At 51.8% G+C, this 21,597-nt stretch overlaps 1 protein-coding gene across 2 annotated transcripts in view; it reads right to left on the minus strand.

Moving 5' to 3' along the window:
- Nucleotides 1-20,865, minus strand: part of GABBR2 (gamma-aminobutyric acid type B receptor subunit 2) — a 348,748-nt gene extending 327,883 nt beyond the window's left edge. For both annotated transcript variants that reach the window (XR_005367035.1, XM_038552916.1), the window contains exon 1: nucleotides 20,542-20,865. Coding sequence is in view for 1 of the 2 variants with exons in the window: in XM_038552916.1 (XP_038408844.1) it covers nucleotides 20,542-20,865 (324 nt within the window). In the remaining variant the exon portion in view is untranslated. The remainder of the gene's footprint in view (nucleotides 1-20,541) is intronic.
- Nucleotides 20,866-21,597: the final 732 nt, after the last annotated feature.

Raw genomic sequence — 21,597 nt, forward strand, 5'->3', positions numbered from 1 at the left:
CTGAGGTCAGGTTAGCAAGAAGTAGTGCACAATTCCACTGAGGTCCTGCAGGCAGCTGAGTGGGCGTGGAGTTCCTCTACATCCTACCTCTGAGGTCTTGGGCAAGTCTCTATGTCCTGAGATATTGTCTCCCCAGAGGATAATAATAGTTCCTACCTATGTTACAAAGACTAAACAAGATGATGCACAGAAAAGCACTGGACTCTGGTCCAGAGTAAATTTTTCAGAAATAGTAAAGATAGCTGAGTTTTCAAATACTTAAATTTCATATTCCTCTTTGACACTTAAAAATATGGAGTAGAGGGTCTGACATGGCCCAGGTTCTGAAATGTCCTTCATAATATAAAGCTGAAGAAAAAAAGAGCAGGTAACAAGCGTCAGATAATCTAAATTTTATTTTTAAAAAGTGTGATGATGCACGCCATGATATCAACAGTGATTATGTTAGCGAGTGGGGTGACAGTGATTTTAATTTTCTTCTTTTTATTTTCATTTGACAAATTTTCTTCAATACACATAAATTACTTCCATAATAAGATAAAAACACTACAAGTTATCTTGGTTTTTTTATGCAAACTCTCCAAATATGAAAGTTGGTTGTTAGGATGGCTTTTCAAAAGATGCAAATGAGCTTGTCAGTATGCATTTCCCTTCCCAGCTGGGAAAGGTCCAACCGTGGAGATGGACTCCATTAGCGTGGTATTGACTAAAGTCCCAAACAGAAATTGCTCCTGGTACTCAATGGTATCTATTTATTCCTCGGTACATTTGTCCTCATTCTGGAAAAGGGGGCTTGTGATTCCAGGATAGTGTACCTATCCCCAAAGATCAAAACCAAACATATTTTGCAATACTCTACAGTAACATTTTTCAAAAACACAGAGTGACTACAGTGTCTGTGGTAGAGAAACCTCACCCCAGTCCAAAGCTTCTCCCCTTAGCTACCTGTACCCACATGTGCAGTGGCCTCAACCCAAATTCCTTGCCCTCAGAAGAAAATTCTGTGCTTTCCTCAAGGCCAGCTGCCATCTCATCACCCCCTCCCCGACCTGCTTGGTCCAAGGCAGAATGAACTATTTTGCAAAACAGGATGACCATTCCACTCCTCGCTCCTCCATTTGGTCTCTGTGAGCGCACCAGCCAGCTCCTGCCTGCAGGCTGCCAACCTCAGAATGACTGGATTTTCCCCATGACCAGTATGAGAGCACCATCCCATAGACCTCCTTGGCACCAACTACACACCAGAGAGACACTATCTCCAACCTCCAAGACTTAGGACAGAACTATGTTTGGTACTCCCCACCAGCACCTAGTCCCAGGGCAATGCCGACACAGAGAGGTCTTATTCAATAAGCATCTTTTGGCCAGAAGGAGGGGGGTAGGAGGGAAGGGGAGGGGACAGGGTGGGGTGGAGTGGGGTTTGACCTGAAATGAAGCCAAGGTTGCCTATAAGAGCTTTTCTTTAGTCTGTGTTCGTCTTTATGGTCATTCTGGCATCGCCTTCCCCAGCAGTCCCTGAAAGAGGCACCAGCCTCAGAGGACCCAGAGACTCCAGCCTACCCGGGTGGCCAAATTTACACACACACCCTGAGCAGCAGATCCTACGTGCTCCTTTGCTCCATAATGAGTCATGGTCAACTAGGGCCTACATTAGTCTCTACATTCCCAATGGCTTTAAGCCTCATCAACTCTGTCCCGTCGTTAAGCGGTTGGTTTTCTGAACTCAAGTGTCAGCTGATGCGGTGAGTCCTAGAAAAGGAAACTTGGAATCCTAGAGCAAAGGGGTGAATGTATTAAGTGAAAATTTATTTTTTGGCTAGCTAGCTTGACATCAGCAAGATTTGAGCAGTATGACTTCTACAACCTTATTCAAATCCTTGATTAGAGAATCAATATATCTTTCTTTAGAGAAATGATATATGTGTTCTTTCAAGTTATATATATATAAAGTATATATCTATAATACATATTATATATATCATGTATATCTATGAGCAGTATGACTTCTATGACCTTACTCAAATTATTGATTAAAGAATTAACATATATCTTTCTTTTAAAGAAAGAAGATATATCTGCTTTAAAAAGCAAAGAACAGAGTTCTTTGGTGGACAACCACCACAGACTACTTACAGAGTGATCCGTTTTGGGTTTGAGATCCAAACCATTAACAGAGGCACCTAAATGGACCACCTTCTCTATGTAGCTGAAAAGTTACAAGAGACTTTGTCAAATACCTTCATGGAGTTCACATTTGCCAGGCTCCCAGCTCTCGGTATCTCAGTTTTCTCATTTGAAAAACAGAAGCAATAAGAATGCTTATCTCATAAGGCCTTGATGAAATGTAGATGATTTACTACCATAAAGGCTTAGAACAGAGGCTAAGCCCATGGAATGCCAGGAGGCTTCACTTAAGAGATGGCTTCATGTAGCCAAGTTCACGCATGCTCCCAGGGCACCCAGACAAGCCAGGACTCCCACATACCAGCTTCCTGGGGTATATTGTACAGCTCCAAACAAGAAGAGCCGGCCTGGACAAAGCAAATCACTGCAGCCAGCAGAGGGACCAGTGTTGTCTTCTAAAATATTATCTATTCCAGATGTCTCCTAGCTGAGCTTTTCCCCAAGTCAGAATATAGGGGCTTGTGGCACCTGTTGTGTTCTTCCTAACACTATTACGTCAAGTATGATTATTTATACCATACAAAGATCTGAAAGCCCTTAAATTGGCTTCTTGTATGCATCCAAACCACAATGAAAAAAATCTTTTCAGGATATATTTATTAGTTTGCTCTGGTGGGCTCTAAATCTCCTGACATCCTGACTTCTAGCTTACACAGGATAGATGAATCCAACTGCCTACCCTTCTGCCCTGAAAAGCAAATTCTGACTTAAAAAGAAGAATAGATAGTTCAATCTTTACATCCACTGCCCTATTTCTTTCCCCAAACCTAAAGGACCTATTTTAGTCTCCATTATTTTCACAACGCTGCTTTTTCTGTAACTTTCATGATTTCCTTCTTCATGAGTTCAGACAACTGCCACTGTAGGGCTCTCTCATGAAAACACTTAACAATCCCAGATATGCCTATCTTGACTTTTCTCAAGGGCTTTCCAGCGCCATTATCTGATTGAAGCATAGAATCCCCCTGGGAGGGTAGTCAGAGCAAGTGCCCTCTCCATTTTACAGATAAAGAAACCAAGGCTCAGAGATCCTTGCTCCCTTAGAAAGACCCCAGGATCCAGCTTTCCAACATCCTAAATTCGGAACACATCTCCTCCCTTCCTTTCAGTTCCCCCAAGCCATTTCAACTCCCTTTCTCCAAACACTCAGAATGGAGTCGCTTTGGTAAAAATCCAATTGAGTCTTCATACATCAACTTCTTTATCAGTGGATGTGAGAAAAGCACTTTATTGCTCTGCTCAGAACCTCTTCCATCCAAATGGGCTTTAGGAATGGCGCTTCACTGGTCAGAGAAGTGATCTGTGGTGGGCTGCAAAAGGACTGGAACCTGGCAGGTCTCAAAAGGAGCACCTAATCCTCACCAGGCATCCTGACAAAGTCAAACAGACAGGTCCCCCAGCACCAGACAGTGTGTAGCAGAGCCCATGTTCAAAGGAGAAACCTCTGCAGCCAGATTGGCTTGCCCATCACCCTGACAGACAGGCCAGGGACTGTCAGCGCCCGTCCCCTGCCCTCAGACCGCACGGCCAGGCCTGCCAACCTGGCTTCTGGCTGCTGAGCTTCTACGACTATTATTCCAGCACGGCTCACTGCTACTCTGTTTCCCTTCATCAAGAAAGCCATTAAGAGAAACGTAAAGCTGAGTGCATCTATTAGGTCCACCTACAGACCCAACTTGGAGTGAGATTTGAAATCACTCCTGGGCCCTCTTCAGGCCCTGAGTCATTTTTTCAATTGTTAAAATTAGAATGGTCTCATGGCAGACCTCTGAATCTAAGTGCTGTCAAACAAGGCTGGGTCCTGTTCCCATTCAGTGTTCTCAGGCATCGGTGGTGTGTGCAGCCCCAGCTGGGGCTTCTGGGGATACTTCCTCTCATCCTTGCCTTCTGGCCACTCACCCAGCAGGTACCTACATCCCTGCCAGGCAGGTGGAAACACCGCCTGGGGGGGGGGGGGGTGGTTACGGGTCTGTCCCGGGCCCTACTGCTGGAAGTGACCAGGCCAAGATCTAACTCCAAATCTGCCTGATGCACCTTCCTTCCCCCACACCCTAGTCCTCATGACGCCCCGGGAGATGACCTTGCCCAGCTCCCAAGTGACATGGCAGTGTGTCCTTCGGCTTTCGCCAACAGGAAGCCTCTTCTTATTTGTCTTCTTATTTGACAGCAAATATCAGAAGCCAGGACCCCGCAGGAGGCTCTCAGAGAGCACTGATTGATTTTAAAACATGCTTTCCGACACTGCAGGCCCAAAGATGCTTACATTGTCAGGTCTTCCAGGTCCCTTTCCCCCAGAGTCTCTCGTGGTAGGTCACCTAAGTGCCTGCCACACCTGAATGGCTCAACATCAACCCTTCAAAGTCCCGCCTCCCTCCTCCAACAGGCAGGACTCCCATATCTTCCACCGGTGTCCTTCAAGGCCAGCTTCAAGGTCAGCGGCTCTGAGAAGCTCTCCCAGGTTGTAGAGCTGTACCAGTGAGAATCCATCTCCCCCTCCTCATGCGCCCGTACCCCTCACTGATGCCTCTTCGAAGAGGATGTACAAATCAGCCTCATATCCTTTATTCCAGGTGACAAACACTTTGTGGCACTTCCTTTGTATGAGCCAGTGGTTGAAGTCTTTGGCAAACTTTAACTGAGTTCGGTTGTAAACTATCTTGTGGAGTAGGTACTATTGTCACTCCTTCATACAGACAAGAACACTGGGGCATGGGAAATGAAGTGGCTTGCCCCAAATTAACACAGCTAGTCAGCGGGGGCCAGGCGGTCTTCCTCCAGAATCTGTGCTTGCTCGTAAGCACTCCACTAGGGTCACTTGCTTGCATGAGTTGCCTACAATGTCCTGTATACCCTCTAAGGGCAGGGATCACATCTAAGTCCTGTCCAGGTGCCCACAGCCTGGCATGAGGCAGGGCCTCTGTGCTAGCTCCTCAATGGAGCTCAGGGTCCAGCATGAGGTCACCTTTCCCGTGTGGCCAGCTGACAGCGGCACGCAGTACCGATGCTGGTCCAAATTTCCAGCCACTCTGAGCGCCTGCCTTCCTCCTGTGGGCAGCCACCTCTGGCAGTCCTTTCTAAGATGCTTAAGAGGATGAAATAGGAAGCACTTTGTCATCCGTGAAGCCGATAGCATCTCTACACACGCCTCACCAGCTACAACTGTTCCACCCTCTCCAGGGCTTGATCGAAAGGCCCTGGGGAACAGCCACAATGGATGACTCCCCCAGCTTCTGGCTGGATCCCAGTAAACCCAGTCAAGAATGCAGGACTCCAGATCCTTCCATCTGGCTAGACTGGAGTGTGAGGGGCTGCTAAGGGGTAGTGCCAAGGGCACTGGGCTTAGAGTCTAGTAGACTTAGTAAGTGTCCTCTTACTGCCTCACATGGGCTCATCATTCTGAGCCTCAGTTTCCCCATCTATAAGTGGAGCTAACAGGATTTCTCTTACCAGGTTGTTACCAGATGATCGCATTTGAAAGAAACAGTACACTCCAGCACCGCACAAGATATGTAATTCTCGTTGTTTTGGTTTTTTTAAAGATATTACTTATTTATTCATGAGAGACAGAGAGAGAGGCAGAGACACAGGCAGAGGGAGAAGCAGGCTCCCTGAGAGGACCCCAGGATGACGACCTGGGCCAACGGCAAACGCTCAACCACTGAGCCACCCAGGTGCCTTTATTGTTTTAATTGTTGAAAGAATATCTAGTAAATAAGATTACCATAAGAACTAAATTAGAAACCAAGTGCACTTCTCCCTTTACCAGACTAGGGTACAATAGTGCATATTTCTCTGAATGTTCAAAGATGAGAGGCAACAGTGCTCTCGGGACCCTGGGGTAGCCCGTGCTGTACCCCTCAGGGTGACCCAGAGACTGCCACGGCAGCCACAGAGGCCAGGTGTTTCCACTGAAACCAGGGCAGGATCCTGTCCCCTGAGGGGGTCAACCCTGGGATAGGGGAGTGCCAGAGGCTGTGCCAGGGCCTAGATGGAAACTGGGGGCTGCTGTTCTCAACACCCAGCACCTTCAGTTTGCATTTAACCACACAGCCACAGTCCCAAGGGAGGAGGGATTCCAGCATCAGCTCCTCCAGAGCACACTGCCCTCAACACCCCACACCCCCACTCCAAGCAAACGTCCTCCTGGGAGCTCTTTTGGCCCCTTCCTGCAGCGGACCCTGCTCAGGGCTCTGGCACTCCTCAGCCACTCTACCAGTGTCAAGCCCCAGGGAGAGAGAGTCAGTCTCATTCCTCTTGCTTCCAGAGGCCCCTGTGTCCTTCAGACAGCACCCTTGAAGCTTCCTAATGGTGGGGGGGGGGGAGCTTCTAGAATGTCATCTGAATACACAGCCAGCCCTTCCTCCAGTGGGAGCCACATCCCTGCCACCCCCAACTGTAAGCCCTTGGCTTTCTCAGTGTGCAGTGACGGCCATCTGAGGGACTCAAGCCACAACACAACAGAGGGCCTCACCCTTGGAAGCCAGAACCACAGCCCCTCTCAGAGGCCAGTCCCATGACTCTCTGCCCTGACCATTCACCAGGACACAGGTGTGTCACATTCCCACTGGGTCCTCACTCTGTAGAACACCCACTAGGCAGCAGATCCACAAACTTCTATTCAGTTCCCAAAAACAACACTGGTTATCTGCTAAAAACCTCTACGTCACACATCAGAGAAGGGAGGCTCAAGAGAAGGGGCCACCCAAGGTCACCCAGCAGGGCACTGGGTTGGACCTGGCCTCTCTGGCTGAAAGACCAAGCTCTTTCTGAGCCACTTCGCCTTCCTGGGTGCACATGTGAAAGCATGCAGCACAGTGCCAGCACACGGTGGGACCTCAATAAGGATGTGTCACTTGGTTTTCACCACCATAGAGCCACAAGACTAGAATCAGGGCCAAGCGAGGCCGTTGCTCCCAGAGGATCGTGAGGAGCTGGAGCAATGGCGACCGGTGGTCTAAAGACCCAGCTTTCATAAGAACCTATAGGATGTGGGCAGCCCGGGTGGCTCAGCGGTTTAGCGCCGCCTTCGGCCCGGGGCATGATCCTGGAGACCTGGGATCGGGTCCCACGTCGGGTTTCCTGCATGAAGCCTGCTTCCCCCTCTGCCTTTGTCTCTGCCTCTCTCTCTCTCCTCTCTGTGTATTCTCATGAATAAATAAATTAATTTAAAAAAAAAAAGAATCTATAGGATTTGGTAGCTGGGGGCTACTGGGACCCCCAAGTCACACTCATCTCCACACTGCCTAGCCCAGGACTCTTGAGGTACAAACCAAATACCTATAAACCTGCTGGGGAGAGCCAAGGCTCCTCTGGAGAAAATACATACTATTAGCGCAGCGCATTGGGCATCCCAGCCACCCAGCCACCCAGTCCTGCGTGCTGCCGATTGGCCAGATCTGCCATTTCAGATCTCAAGGTGGTGTGCCAGGCTTCACCCCAGCCTCCAAACTTGCAATGTCCTCCCTCATTGGAGAGCTGAGCCCCCACTGTTGAATTGAACCCCAAATCACTTCTTACAGCAGACACCCTCGCTCACTCTCACACCCCCAAATTTCTACCCCATATCTATCCTTGTTAGATAGTTTGGCTGTGGATGGTCTTGGGTCTGACACGTGTCAAAGATGGGTGGCTGGATTTCTGATGACCAACGACATCCGACAGTTGAGAGGAAGACGTGTTAACTACCTCTTGTTCTAGACGCTTCTGTAAGAGCACCAGCAAGGGCCAGAAAACCTCAGCGCCCTCTGTATATCCGCTCACACACTGTTATAATCTAATACTATGCCTTCCTTCTTTATTAGGAAGTTGAATGAATCACCCCTGTGAACAACATCTCAATGTCTTTTATAAAGATGTTATTGGAAACAGCCAAAGGCCCTGAGAGAACAACCCAGAATTAATTACTCTTTGTGCTTAGTTTCAGGCGTATCATATATCTGTACCTCTTTACAACTTTTGTAAACACTTTCACATTTATCTATTCCTCTTCGCCTCTCTTCCTCATTCTCTTCCCCCTGCCCCCATCAATGATCTCTACAATAACTCCATGGAGAAACAGGGCAGGCATCAGTATTATCCCCATTTTATAGATGATAAAACTTAGGTATAGAAAAGCTGAATGACTAGTTCAAGGTCCTCCACCACTGAGTATCAGAGACGGGCCATCTGTGTGGAGCGCAGAGCTCTTCCCACTGACCTGCCCTGCCCTCTAAGCTAAAAGCTGTGTCCTGAGCCTAAAGGGAAATGTGTCTCATCACATAGGAACACCAGGATGTTTCTCTCTTGTCTTCAACTGCGGTATTCAATTGAAGCAATCCATTCCTCATAGATGTCTGATAACATCTTCTCCCTCTGCTCCATTTAGAGGTGTGGTTGTATTTTATCCAAAAGTGTTATATTTTACATTGTTTAGCACCAAACATTTCTCATGCAAGAAATGTTTGCTAAGCACTTTCAATGTGCCAGGGGCCATCCTAGGTGCTTGGACACAAAGGCCTTCATCCACTCACAGATATTACCAAGTGCCTGCAGGCTCTGTGCTGGGCACTGGCACATGGCGGGTGCCAAACATATGACATGCTGGTCTCCGTGGGCTGGCCCAGCTTTCAGCCAGCTGAGGTGATGGACAATAGCTAGCAGTGACAACACAGAGCTATGAGGGCCTCACCAGGAACAGCAGCCTGGCCCCAAGGGCCAGGGAAGTTCACCACTGAGCTCTCACTATGTGTCAAATCATCCCAGGAATGAATGGTGTTGGAAACAATGACAGAGGATACCCATCGGGTAAGGCTTACACACAGATCACACTTTTCATGGGCTTCAGACATACTTCCCCCGCAAATGCGATGACATAGCATTTTACATGTTCACATACATCATAATAAAATGACAGTAAAATTTAGTGAGTGCCTACTCACGTGCCCTGTGTGCTCAGTGCTTTACATGAATGTTCTATATCAACCTTCAAAAGAACCTCCGGAGACAGTGGCATCCCCATTCCACAGAGGACAACCAAGGCTCAGCAAGGGGAGGGGGAAGGCTGGGTTGAGAGGCAGCACACGCATATGCATTGTCTGATTCCTAACTTTATAGTCTTTCCACAGTGCCCAGCTGACTCCTCGACACCGCATGGGCACTGGAAAACACACTGCAAGACATTATAAACATGTAGACAGCCTCAGAATGCTTCAGCTCTCACCCATTCACCCCCTAAATATCTACCAAGCACAAACTGTGTGCCAGGAACTGTGCTGGGCTCAGTGGGGAGCTAACACCTAGCTATTCCTGCACTTACGAGTTCATGGTCCCCCACAGGAACACAGAAGACCAAGAGGGATCAAAGAGTCCAACAAACGTCAAACTGCAATTGTGGAAAGCCCTAGAAAGGAAAGGTTCGTGGTTCTCAGAGAAAACAATTCTTCCCAATCAGAGAGGATAGACAAAGCCCTCTTGAGCTGCTATCTAACAGAGGTGGCAAAAGCGTTCCAGACAGTGGAAAAGCTTGTGCAAAGGCCCTGTGCGGGGTGGGGGGGTGGGGGGGAGCACTCACCTGAGAAACAGCAAGGACCGTGTGTGTCTCGGCCCAGAGTAGGAAGGGAGAGCATGCAGCACCAAAGCTGGGGAGTGGGAAGGGCAGACTCTCAGGGCCTCCAGGCCACCATGAAAAGTTACTACCCCCAGATCAAGGGTGAGACCCTGCAGGGTGTCAGGCAGGGAGGCCACCTGATTGAGTGCTGGGCCAGTGGTCCTAACGGTCCTCTGTACCTGGGGGACAGCCCCCGCCCCCACTCCTGGCCTGTCCCCTCACCCTTCTCATGCTGCGAGGCAACGATGACAGGCCACCTTGCTGCATGCCTTCAAGAGCACAGCTGTTGTGGGTTCATCTCTACACACCCCATAACCAGCCCCAGGCCTGGCACTGAGCTACAAGTACAAAGGAAGCAACACAGCTGCCTTCGAGGTAATCCAGGAGAGACACATACAGACACAAACACTGACACCCCAAGGAAACACCACAGGAGGTGACAAGCTCCGCAGGTGCAAGGGGAGCAGAAAGTGGGTCTGTGTGAGCCAGGTGTGTAGACAGACGTGCTAAAAGTGAGGAGAGAGTGCGGCGCTGGCTGCGTGTGACTGAGTGGGTGGACAGGGAAATGGGGCTGCGTTAGAGGGAGAGACGAGCGGCTCCGTGAAGTTCACAAAATAAAATAAAAAAAGCATCAGCTACTGACAACACATGCCCCTATGGGAGGAAGGTAAGAAACGACAAGAGGATGCCACTCACCGGGTGCTTATGCACAGGACATCAAAGTCAAACCGTCCAGATTAAAATCCCAACTCACCACCTGGGTGACCATCATGTCACGTGACCCCGCCAAGCCTCACCTGCAAACCGCGGGCTCTGATGGCACCTACCCCACCAGGCTGTTGAGAAGATTACATGAGTGAACCCTGCAGAAACGTCCTGCAAAAGCCACACGGACCACCCCGGGCTGAGCCTGGGATACAGATAAGTTCTAGCTGCTGCTGTGGTCTCGTCTCCTTCACCTGCGCACTTGCAACTCAACATTTCCATTCTCTTTCCCTTCTTCTTTAACAAGATGAGGAGCTCTCCAAGGGCTTTCTGTTTCAGGGATTCACAGAGTCCTGCAAGGAGCTCAGAGGGTTCCCTCGGGCCACTGTGTGACAGAGGAGCCAATTCTCCTATCAAAGTCAAGGCCCTCTGGGCCAGCCTAGGTGGGAGCTCTGAGGAGCCTAGGTGTATGCCCTGGAGTGGGCTTCCGGGTCCCTGCCTGCCAGTGAAATCCCTGAAACAATTCTGGGCATTCTCAGAAAAGCTTCAGTGAATGGGTAGTTCTAGAAACAAAGTGATTTGGATAATATAGTGATTATTATAAGGGTGGCTGTTGCTTTCAAAATCAGTTCCCTCTGAACAAAGTCAAGTGGATCATAAGCAGAGTGTGAAAATATCATTTTCTCTCTGCCACCTCCTGACCCTGCGCCATGAGAGCAGCAATAATGCATCACTCCACAAAGTCTTTCTTTGGCTAGATTTTATCTGAATGGTGACTGATGATGTCCTTGCCAAGTGGCAGGAGAGGGGTCTGCTTCAGCCAGCAGCTGTGGAACGTGGGCACTGATGAAGACAGATGAATCCATTTACTCAGTACTTTGGATCTACCACTAATTTTCTAGATGACAATGACACTTCATCCTTCCAGCAATGTAGACTGTTCAAAAAGACTGGAAAAGTAGAAAATTGCAAAAGAATTCCCCTACTGGCCCCAAAAGGTGTCACAAGGTTCATGCTCCTTAGTCAAGCAAGAATGCTCAGATGCCCCAAGCTCAGCTCATAACTGATTTACTCTTATTTTGCATATGATTCCAATAACCTTGGTTATCTGATTTGGGGTCCAGACCAAAACCAGATCAGGGAGATGGTCACCTCTAGGCTGAGTCTACCCAGTTCCTAGGTCAGTCTTGACCATGGAAGGATAAAGAGCAGAAGCTTCCAGCCCAGGAGCAGGGAGCATGGGCTAAGTCTTGCCATTCAGAGGATCCCCAGGGACCTCTTCATTCACTATACCCAGACCTGCCACTAGACCACCTGGCTCACCAAGGCTGATGACTTGGCTTCATTCTGGCAATTTCTACCAGGACTGGAGCCCAGTCCAGCCTCTGTTGGCTCTCATGTTCCCTGGAGGTGGGAATGGGATATCACAACCTGATTCCTACACCCACCAACTGCTGGCTTAGAGGACTGTTCCAATAAACCGATCTAAAACCGTAACAGTTCGCAGATGCTGGAAAGTATTTATTTCCTAGGTTTTAACGTATCTTGGAAGATGCCGTGTATGTTCATCGGGGGAGAGAAGAATGACACCAGCTTTGCACATAATCTTCTATTGGAACACCCGACAAGTAACCTTTTCCCTTTGTGCTCCACAATTATAGGGACCCTGAAAGTACCAAATAGCAAAAACCCACACGAACAAATGAAGAACAAGCAGGAAGCTCACCCCACTTGTCTTGGCATACAGAACATCTCCTCGATTTATTAAAACTATGCCCATTAATCCTCTTAGAACCAGAGAGCCGGATTCCAAGCTTTTAGATATATTTGTTTGTTCAAGAAATACTCATTGAGCTCCTGCTCTGTGCCTGGCCCTAGGATAGTGCCTAGAGGACCACAAGGGAGCCAGACACACTCAGCACCTGCTCTCACAATGCTTACAACAGAGCAGAGATCCTCAAGCCATGCTGCAATTCTCAGAGAGAAGCAGGGACTTCCTGTGGTCTTAACAACTAATCTAGCACCAGAACCCAGACCGCCAACCCCGGGTGGGGCTCACACTCCCATGGTTCCAGCCTGGTACACCTGCTTGTTCCTAGAAAGGTACAGAGACAAAGGCATCTCACCAGCCTCCCTGGGCATCGTTACATAAGCATAGAGAATAAGAATGAAATAAAGGAGCAAACGGATACAGATGTTCATCGGGTGAACTACGTCACTTAATTTTCTGACCTTCCTACAATCAAAATAAATCATCAAAAAAGCTAGCAACAAGGAGCCACTTACATTCACAACCAAACATAGGGACTGACCAAACAGGTGCCTCCAGAAGGGGGTCGCCTTCCCCGGCATCCTCCTCTGACCCCTACCACGGTTGACTCACACTATGTGCGAGGGTTTCTGTCTGCCTGTTTTGTCCACCTGTTTAGATTGTGAGCTCCTCGAGGGCAAGTTTCGTGTCCTGTCCACTTCTGTGTCAGAGCCTAGACAGGGCCTGGTAGAAAGTTCTATCAATGAGGGTACATCCCACTAGGGAACTGAGGCAGAAGCAGGTAGCGTCTGCAGCAGCCACGTAGGTGGGCGGGTCAGATCTCCTCTGCAGGCAGGACCTACAGGAGGAGGGGGGTCAGCGGATGGCCTTCGCTGCAGTTTCAACCCTGCCACCATATTTAATTCTGCTAAGGACACAAGCTCCCAGGCAGCCTGTGGTCAGTGACTGAGTTGGGCAGGGATTCTAATGTCTGGCTCTTTCGGTCCCAGGCAGGACGTCTCTATGGGCAGACTTTGCTCCAGAGCAGTCCACTGCCTGGCCCAGACTTGCTGAGCCTCTTCCTACCCATCTCTCCTTCCCCCTCCTTTCACAGCTATCATCAGCACAGTGTCATGGGCTGAGCGTCTCCCCACCTCCTCCTGTATCGTTCACGGGCATCACCTCCCAGAGCTCTTGTACTTCTAAAACCATCTTGGCATTTACTTCCTGAAGGACCCAGAACAAGTCCACATGGCATCCACATGCTCCCCTACCCTCCTCTGAAGTTAGCTTGACCCGTGACTATTTCCAGTCAATGGAATATGAGTAGAAATAATGCATGAGTCACTTCCAAGTAAAGATCGTTAAAAATCCAGTATGCCTTCCCCAGGGAGTCCTCCCCACTCCCATCTTCTTGAGGTCACAAGATGGGAGAGTCACACCCAAAGTCTGCCTGGATCCTTATGTTCCCACTTGGAGGAGAGCCAGGAGCACTTCTGACACATTCTGGACTTTGGACAACAGATAAATAAATTTGATTATTTAGGCAACAGAGATTGCGGGACTTGTTTGTCAATGCAGCAGGGCCTCGTTCACCCTGACTGACAAGACATGTATCCTACGCACGTATGTGTTTAGCACCTCTGCTTTCATGGCTCTCTTACCCTTCAGACTTGCTCACTGACCTGCTGAGACCATAAATCTCTGCATGAAGAGGCTGATGTGACCCTGTGTCCTTGAGAGGGTAGGCCAAACACAGGAAGAAGCCCCCGTCAAAGACAGAGTTAACAAGTTAAACTCTTAGCCCAATACCTAGTGCTAAACAGGCCCTAGCATGTTATTCCACCCACTGCCCCCATGGGCAGCTGGTGAGGTCTGGGGAATGGGCTGGGGGCTGCCATGGCCAAGGGCACTTGCCCTCACACTGGGAAGCACGGGGTTGATTTCAGCTACAGCCTGTCCGTCAACTTAATCCTGATAGGTGGGATCACCTAAATCCCGTGGTAATGGGGGTGGGGGTGAAGACCCCAGAGAGATGATCTGGACAAGCTGGTGGGATGCTAATTCAGAAAGGAGACTGGAATTTGCTTGCTCACAGTGCAGTTCAGCAGACGCTCACTCCCTGATACCCTGCCCTCACGGACCTAAAGTCTGGTGGGAGAGAAAGAGAGCAATATGCTAGGATCCATGGCAGAAGGGAAGATGTGCTGCTGGGGTCCCCTTCCTCCAGCACCCCTCTCGGCAACGTGCTGTTGGCGGACAAGAGTACAGATAACACCGCTTTCCATTTGCATCCTGTTGTGAGGTTCCACATCCAAGATATTTATTCCTTATTACAACCCTGTGAGGTCAGCATAATGGTCCCCATACAGGACAAGAATAATGACAACGGTGACAATATAGCAGCAAATATTTACACTGGGAGTGTATCAAGCACTGACTTGATTACTTGATCAGGGAGGTCTCATTTTGTTAGCCCCATTTTACAGATGACGAAACGGAGGCAAAGCGCATTGCCCCGGGTCACCAAGCAGGTAAGTGGTACCCAACAGGGAACCACTGGTCTCCTGACATACTGAGGAGCTCATCTTGGGGAGCGGAAGGGTCTGGAGAGGGTGTATGCCATTCTGTGCCCACCTCACCTCCACTGGGCACTCTCTCCTCGTGCCCCCACCATGCAGTGCCTGGACTCGGTGACTCTTGCCTGCCAGATCCACCCCCTGAGTCCCCATGGGGCCCTCTCTGTTGCCCGTCCCGCCCCGTCCGGTCTCAGCAATGCCCATTCTCCTGCACATCCTCTCCCACGGCCTCTCCACCTCTGTTCAAGCCTCAGCATCTGTCCTTCAACTGCTGGAGTAGCTTCCTGGCTTCTCAGTCTCCAGGCTCATCAGTCTACCACCTAGGCTCTGCATTCCCACTGGCCCTGATCATATCACAGCCACGTCCAAACCCGCCACCCACACACGGCTCCTCATGGTTCCAGAATAAAGTCCAACCTTCTCTGCATGTGATTCAAGGCCTTCCACACCCACCAACAGACTACCTACCCCTCCACAAGCCCTGCACTCCGGAGAAAACCTAACAAGTCATGCTCCCCAAACACACCTCACACTTTGTCTCCTCCACCCTTTGATCTTGGGGCCCCTTCCTGGGATCCAACCTCTATCTCCCTGAGTCCCTTCCCTGCTTCTCCGTGTCAACATGATATTGGCCCTTTCAGGCCCATTTTGTTTTCTCTCCTCCAGGAGGCCTCTCCTGACCTAGATATGATCTCTTTCTCTTAACGCCTGTGCCATCCCTGGTCTCTTTCTTGAATGCAGCATCTCCCAAGGGCCTGTCTTTGTGGATATCTGTGAGCAGATGCTCCTGGCATCCACACCTTCAACAGCCTCAGACGTCCTTCGACCATCGACCTCTTCCTCACTCTCTACTCATGTGGTTGGGCAGGGCTGACCTCCCTGCCCTCTCCCTCCGTGAAAGGCTGGCTGATGTCCCAGACCACCAGTGTCACGTGATGGGCTCAGGGGGTGGACACATGACCCAATTCAAGCCAACAAGAGCTGAGTTTGGGACTTCTGCTGCAACATTTGGGAAAGAAACACTCTTCTTACTGGAGTTTCTAAACTGGGAGTGTGTAAATTTGCAGCTGGTAGGGGCCATCTGTGCTACCACATGGGTAGAGCCTGCCTGTGAGTGGAGCCAAACAGAGGAAATGAGAGCCAAGAGACAGACAGAGACATTTTTTAAGATATCCTTTCAGTCCCTGGATTCAGCCATGCCTGAAGACAGCCCACTCCAGGATTTTTCAGGCACATGGCCCAGTTAAAGTGGGGTTTCTATCACTTAGAGTGAGTCCTAAGCAATACACTTCCTAAGGGCCAGGCACCATACTGGGCAGTAGGGCTATAACCACAGAGAAGAGGTAACCTGACCCTAAAAGGGCTCATTCTCTTTCTTTTTACTTCTAAGAAGAGCTGTATTGAAACAGAATTCATATATCACAATATTCATTCTTTCAAAGTATATGATTCTACAGTTTTTGAATATTCAGAGAACCGTGCAGTCATCACCACAATCACTTCTATCTTAACTTGAAAACGGCATATAGGTGCTTGCCCTGTTTTCCTCCATGCACCAGCTCCTCCCTCAAACCCAAGGCTGGGTTTTATCCCCTTCTGCAGTACCAGTAACTGTAGTCAGTATTCAATTAATGCCTGCTGAGTTGTACTCAGACATCCTTGAAAAGCTCAGCCTCCATCCACCAGTTGTTTGGACCCTTTCTAAAGCACAGTGAATGAGAGGACAGATATTTGGCAAAGGTGCCCAAGGAAAGAACATGCTCGTCTATCACCATGTCTTCTCTGGATTTTCTCAGCTAGATCCTTGCATCAGGGTAGACTTCCTGAAAGGTGCACACCTAGAATGTGCTTCTTTGGCTCCCTGAACTTTCCCTAAGTTTGCCACATAATAATTTAAGTAGGAACAAGTGGGAAAACAAATAAATCCAACAAGAGGGAAATGACTTGATATTTATGGTACACCCCCCAGGACAGAATAGTATATGGCCACTCAAAATCATTTTTGCAATTGAGGACATGGGGAAGTACTCATAATGTTAATTTAATGAAACAAAGTATAAAAGGGCAAATAGAGTAAGATCTCAAGTACATAATATAGTAAAAACTGGCAACTAGAAGGGAATAATGCTAATTATTAGGTGTAATTATCTTTGTATAGGTGGATTGTGAGCAATTATTATTTTTCTTCATGCTTCTCTCTAATTTTCCATTTTTCTAAAATGAAAAGTACTTTAATCAAATTGAAAAGCCAACATTATTTCTTAACTCATCCCTTAGCTATTATTTAATTTTCTTAATGTGGCTACCAAAGAATGAGAGATAGCCATGTGAAGAACATTCTGAATCTCCTGCAAAACTTGCTTAAAAAGGCTCTGTCCTTCAGGGTTTTTTAATCAAACATGTAAGTAGTTTCTTTTAGTAATTCTAAAACTAAATTTGGTAATTTAGTAAGTAATTAAGTAATCACCATTTCTACCTTTTTACCTTGACTGCCAGGAAGCTCAGACCTAAAATGTAATATGCACAATGGCAATAACCCAGCTTCTTGGTAATAGTAACTTTCATGCTTCTATGTGGTTTCTGATGCTTCTTTTTATTTGTATATTCAGTTCCTTGCTTGTGTTTTTATATACTCAACTCTACTTTGGAATACATAAAAAAGTATTTGTTGAAATGATTCTATCTACAGCAGAGAAAAGAGGTCCTAAGTAGCAGATACTCTGTTGGGATGTTTCATTTTTATAAACACAGGCACAGAGTGGGCTTTGAACATTCTATTGCTATTCTAATTACACTAGGAGGGTCAACCTAGAGAAATTTGAGCAGGAAGCTCCTTTATTGAGGGAGGCTCTCCCACTGATCAGATTAACCCATTATTTGGTAAATCTTCATCTCTTTGAAGGCTGTGTGGACCAAGGTCCACCCTGGCTGCCCATAGCCTCTGGCCATTGACTGACAGTAAATGTCAGCAAAGCCAGCCAAAACCTATTCACCACATCCATCCTGTGTTCAAGTCTACAGACAACAAGTGACACAGCCAGGAAGTGATTAGCGAGTACACACAATCCTCAAAGATGGCCCATCTGAATAAAACAGGCCCCAGACGCTCTAACACAGGCCCCAAACACCCTCCGGATCACTGTGGATCTTGCTGCAATTACCCACACCAGTCATTCCTTTACTTCGGCTCAGCAAAAAATACCTCTACTATGGGGATGGACCGCTTGAAAAAAAAAAATCAAGTATTATATCACCTGGGTGTTCTCCCAAACATGACACCTCATGGCAGGAGATAACATATGTATTTGATTGTAAGCCAGAGTTCCTTTTTTCTGGCGATAACTTCACTGACCCTTTAGGAGACTTCAAAAGTGAGATCAACAAAATCAGCAGGCTTAATATTTAGCTGTGACCATTTTATCACACCTAAAGCTGCAAGGTCTTACTTGTGGATCGGTACCGGAGGAAAACGAAGGGAGGGAGGCAGGAAACATTTCTTTGGTGCTTCCAGCATGCCAGACGGAGCCCTGGCTGCCGGGCCTGCCAGCTCACGGCATTCTCCACTCCGGGCCTGCTATCCCCGTGAGCATCACATCACCACCCTACTGAGTACATGCAACAACCCTACTCTCCCAGATTTGAGAATCTAGGCTGAGATAGATTCAATAACCCCACTCAAGGTCACCCATGGGGAAGATAACTGGTGTCTGAGCAGAACCCAGGGCCGATCCACCCATGCTCTGTGCCCCTTCACATGGATGGAGATGTTTCTCTGTTTGCATGGCACTGAGATCACCCCGTGCCCTCCTTCCTACTGCTTCCTGCAGATCCCCACCACCAGCGGAGGAAGCCTTATCCTCCGGACTCTGGGCCTCTCACTCAGAGAGTCATCAAGACACACTTGAAAAATAAATGTAAAAGCTTCAACCCACACCCTGAAACCAAGCACCCAACCCTTTGCTGCCACAAACAAGCTAATGTGAAATCTCTTTCAGGGAAGCTTTCTAAAGGGAATAAATTGATGATGAAAACATTATGCAGTTGACAACATTTAGTGATGATGCAAGCAGGGCTGCCCTATCTACAAATGTTTCTGCCTCCAAAGAACTGGCTCTCTCCCGTCCCTTCCGAAAGAATCTGTATGGAGGCAACAGGGAAATCGTGCCCACAGGACATGCCTCCTTGGAACTGAGGTGCGCTGCGCATCTATGCGTGCCAGACAAGTACCCCGGAGAACTTGAAAGGCTCGGGCAAAGATGAAGGCGACGAGAATGTCATTCAGAAAGAATTCCCCAGCCCGGTTAGCTCTGCTCAGCCACCCAGATTGCATCCTCGCAGGGCAGAGGCAGCCTGCGCGCACCGCCACCAACTGCCACCCGTTCCTTCACCTTTTATTTACAGGGCAGAGCAGCCTGGTTCATCCGCGAAGGGGGGAGGTGGGGAATAAGATGCAATCCAGATTTCTGCTCTTTCTCAGAGGACAAAAAAAAGGGGGGGGGAGGCAGGCAGAGAAGGAGGCAGAGCCCCAGGCTGCACGGGCAGCGACGCCTCCTCTCTGAAGGGTGGGAGGAGGAGAGGCACCTGGGCTGGAGCAGAAGCTCCCCAGGAGCTCCGGGAGGACGGGGTCAGACCCAGCGCGCGGCCGGGCTGGCGCGGCGGGGAAGGCGCCAACGGAGCGCACTGCACGGGAAATCACTGCCCCCTTCAGGCCGCGCCTCGGACGCCTGGGCCGGAGCGCAGGGGCTCCCTCGGTCCGGGAAAACTCGCACACCCGACCTGGCGCGGCCGGCGATCGCTCGCCCAGGCCCCCTCGGCGCACCCCTGCAGCCGCTCCGCGCGGGGGCTTCAGCCGGAACCGGCCGCGGGCGCGGCGAGGGGGCTCGGGACGAAGCCCTGGGCTCCGCGGCTCCCCTCGGGGCAGGAGGCCGGGAGGGCCAGCCCGCCGCCGCGCTCCAAGTCCGCGCTTCGAGTCTGCGCCCGGAGAAACTGCTCCCGCGGCCGCGGAGCCCGCACACAGCGGCGCGGCCGGGCACCTCCGCGCGTCCGCAGCCAGACCAGCTCCGGGCGCTCCCTGAGCAACTAACCCGGGGGGGGGGGGTCTCCCCATAAAATCGCTCCGGCTGCAGGCGGCAGCCTTTCCGAGCCGGCGGCCCCACACCTGCCCGCGCGCTGCGGGCTCCGAGCCGCCCGCGCGCACCACGCGCCCAGCCCTCCTGCGCGCTCCGGCCCCTCGGGGCCCCGAGCCCTCCGGACCTCCAAGCGCGGCCGGGCTCTCCCGGGAGCCCGCGGGCAGGCCACGGCCTCTCCAGCCCCGGGGGGCCCAGTTTCCAGCCAAGGCGCCCGCTCCTCCCACCCGGCAGCCCACAGCCCCTCCGGCGGGACCTGGCCGGGGGCAACCACGGCAGGCCTTCTGGAGGGTGCAGTCCCCACCGTCCGCGCTCCTTCTGCGGCCACGGGCAGCCCCCGTCCTCTATCCCCCACCGCACCCCCGTCCCCAGCGCACACATACAGGCACACGATCCCAGAGGAGGGGGATGCTCGGCAAATCTTGGTACCAGCTGTGCCAGGCGAGCCCGGAGGGACCCCGGGGTGAGCACTGGGCACCCGCCCGCGGCGCCCTCCTCGGCAGGCGCGGGCGGCTCACTCGGGGCTCTGCTCCAGGGCCGCAGCGTCCCTCGGAGGGCGCTCCCTCGCCCCCCGCCCCGCGGCCCCGACGGCGCGGGCGGCCGGCCGCTCACCTCGGTGTCGTAGAGCCGCAGGTCCAGGAAGTAGGGGCGCAGCAGCGACTCGTTGCGGATCTGCTCGATGGCCAGTTCCACGGCGGGGAGCACGCCGCGCCCGATGCTGCCCTTGGCCACCTCCTTGGTGAGCGGCATGAGGCCCATGATGGAGAGCGGCGGGCTGCTGGGCGGCGGCCGGGGGGCACCCCGCGCCCAGCCCCAGGCCCCGGGCGCCAGCGGCAGCAGCAGCGGCAGCAGCAGGAGCAGCAGCAGGCGCGCGGGCGGCGGCGGCGGCGGCGGCGGCGGCGGCCCGGGCTGCCCGGAGCTCCGCGGGGAAGCCATGCCGCGCCGCGGGCTGCGGGCGCCGGCTCACTCGGCCCGCATGGCCTGGCCCGGCCCGCCGCCCCGCGCCAAGCTCTCCCCGCGGCGCCCGCGCAATGGCGCCGGCCCCGGCCCCGGCTCCGGCTCCGGCTCGGGCTCGGGCTCCGGCTCCGGCTCCTGCTCGCCTCCGAACGGCCGCGGCGGCGGCGGCGGCGGCGGCGCCCGTGACGGATCAATCACGCCGGGAAGGGGTGGGAGCGAGCGGAGCGCGGGAGGCGGGGAGCCGGAGAGCAAACGCCGAGAGGGGGGCCGGCGTCTTCGCGCGCGCCTCGCCCCGGCGCGGCCACCCCGAAGCAGGCCGCCCCCGCCCGCCCGCCCGCGTGCGCGCTCCGAGCCGCTCTCCCGCCGGGAGCTGCTCCGCGGCCGCCCCTGGAGCCCGGCCGGGGGGGGGCGCGGGCGGCAGGAAACGCGGGAGGCGAAGGCGAGGCTGCTCGGCGGCGGCTCGAGCCGCCTCGGGGCCGGGGCCGGGGCCGGGGCCGGGGACGGGCCGTGCGCGCCGGGGAGGGGGAGGGGGAGGGGGAGGGAGGAGGCGCTGGCGCAGGGGCGGGCGGGGAGGGAGGGCCGCCTTCCCGGCACACGCACACACGCGCCCCCTCCGCAGACCGCGGGGCACCTGCGCGCCCGGGGCCGGGGCCGGGGCCGGGGTCGGGCGGGGAGGACTGCGCGGGGCACACGCAGTGGCGGCCGCCGCTC

Source organism: Canis lupus, chromosome 11 (genome assembly GCF_011100685.1).
Source record: "Canis lupus familiaris isolate Mischka breed German Shepherd chromosome 11, alternate assembly UU_Cfam_GSD_1.0, whole genome shotgun sequence".
Lineage (NCBI taxonomy): Eukaryota > Metazoa > Chordata > Mammalia > Carnivora > Canidae > Canis > Canis lupus.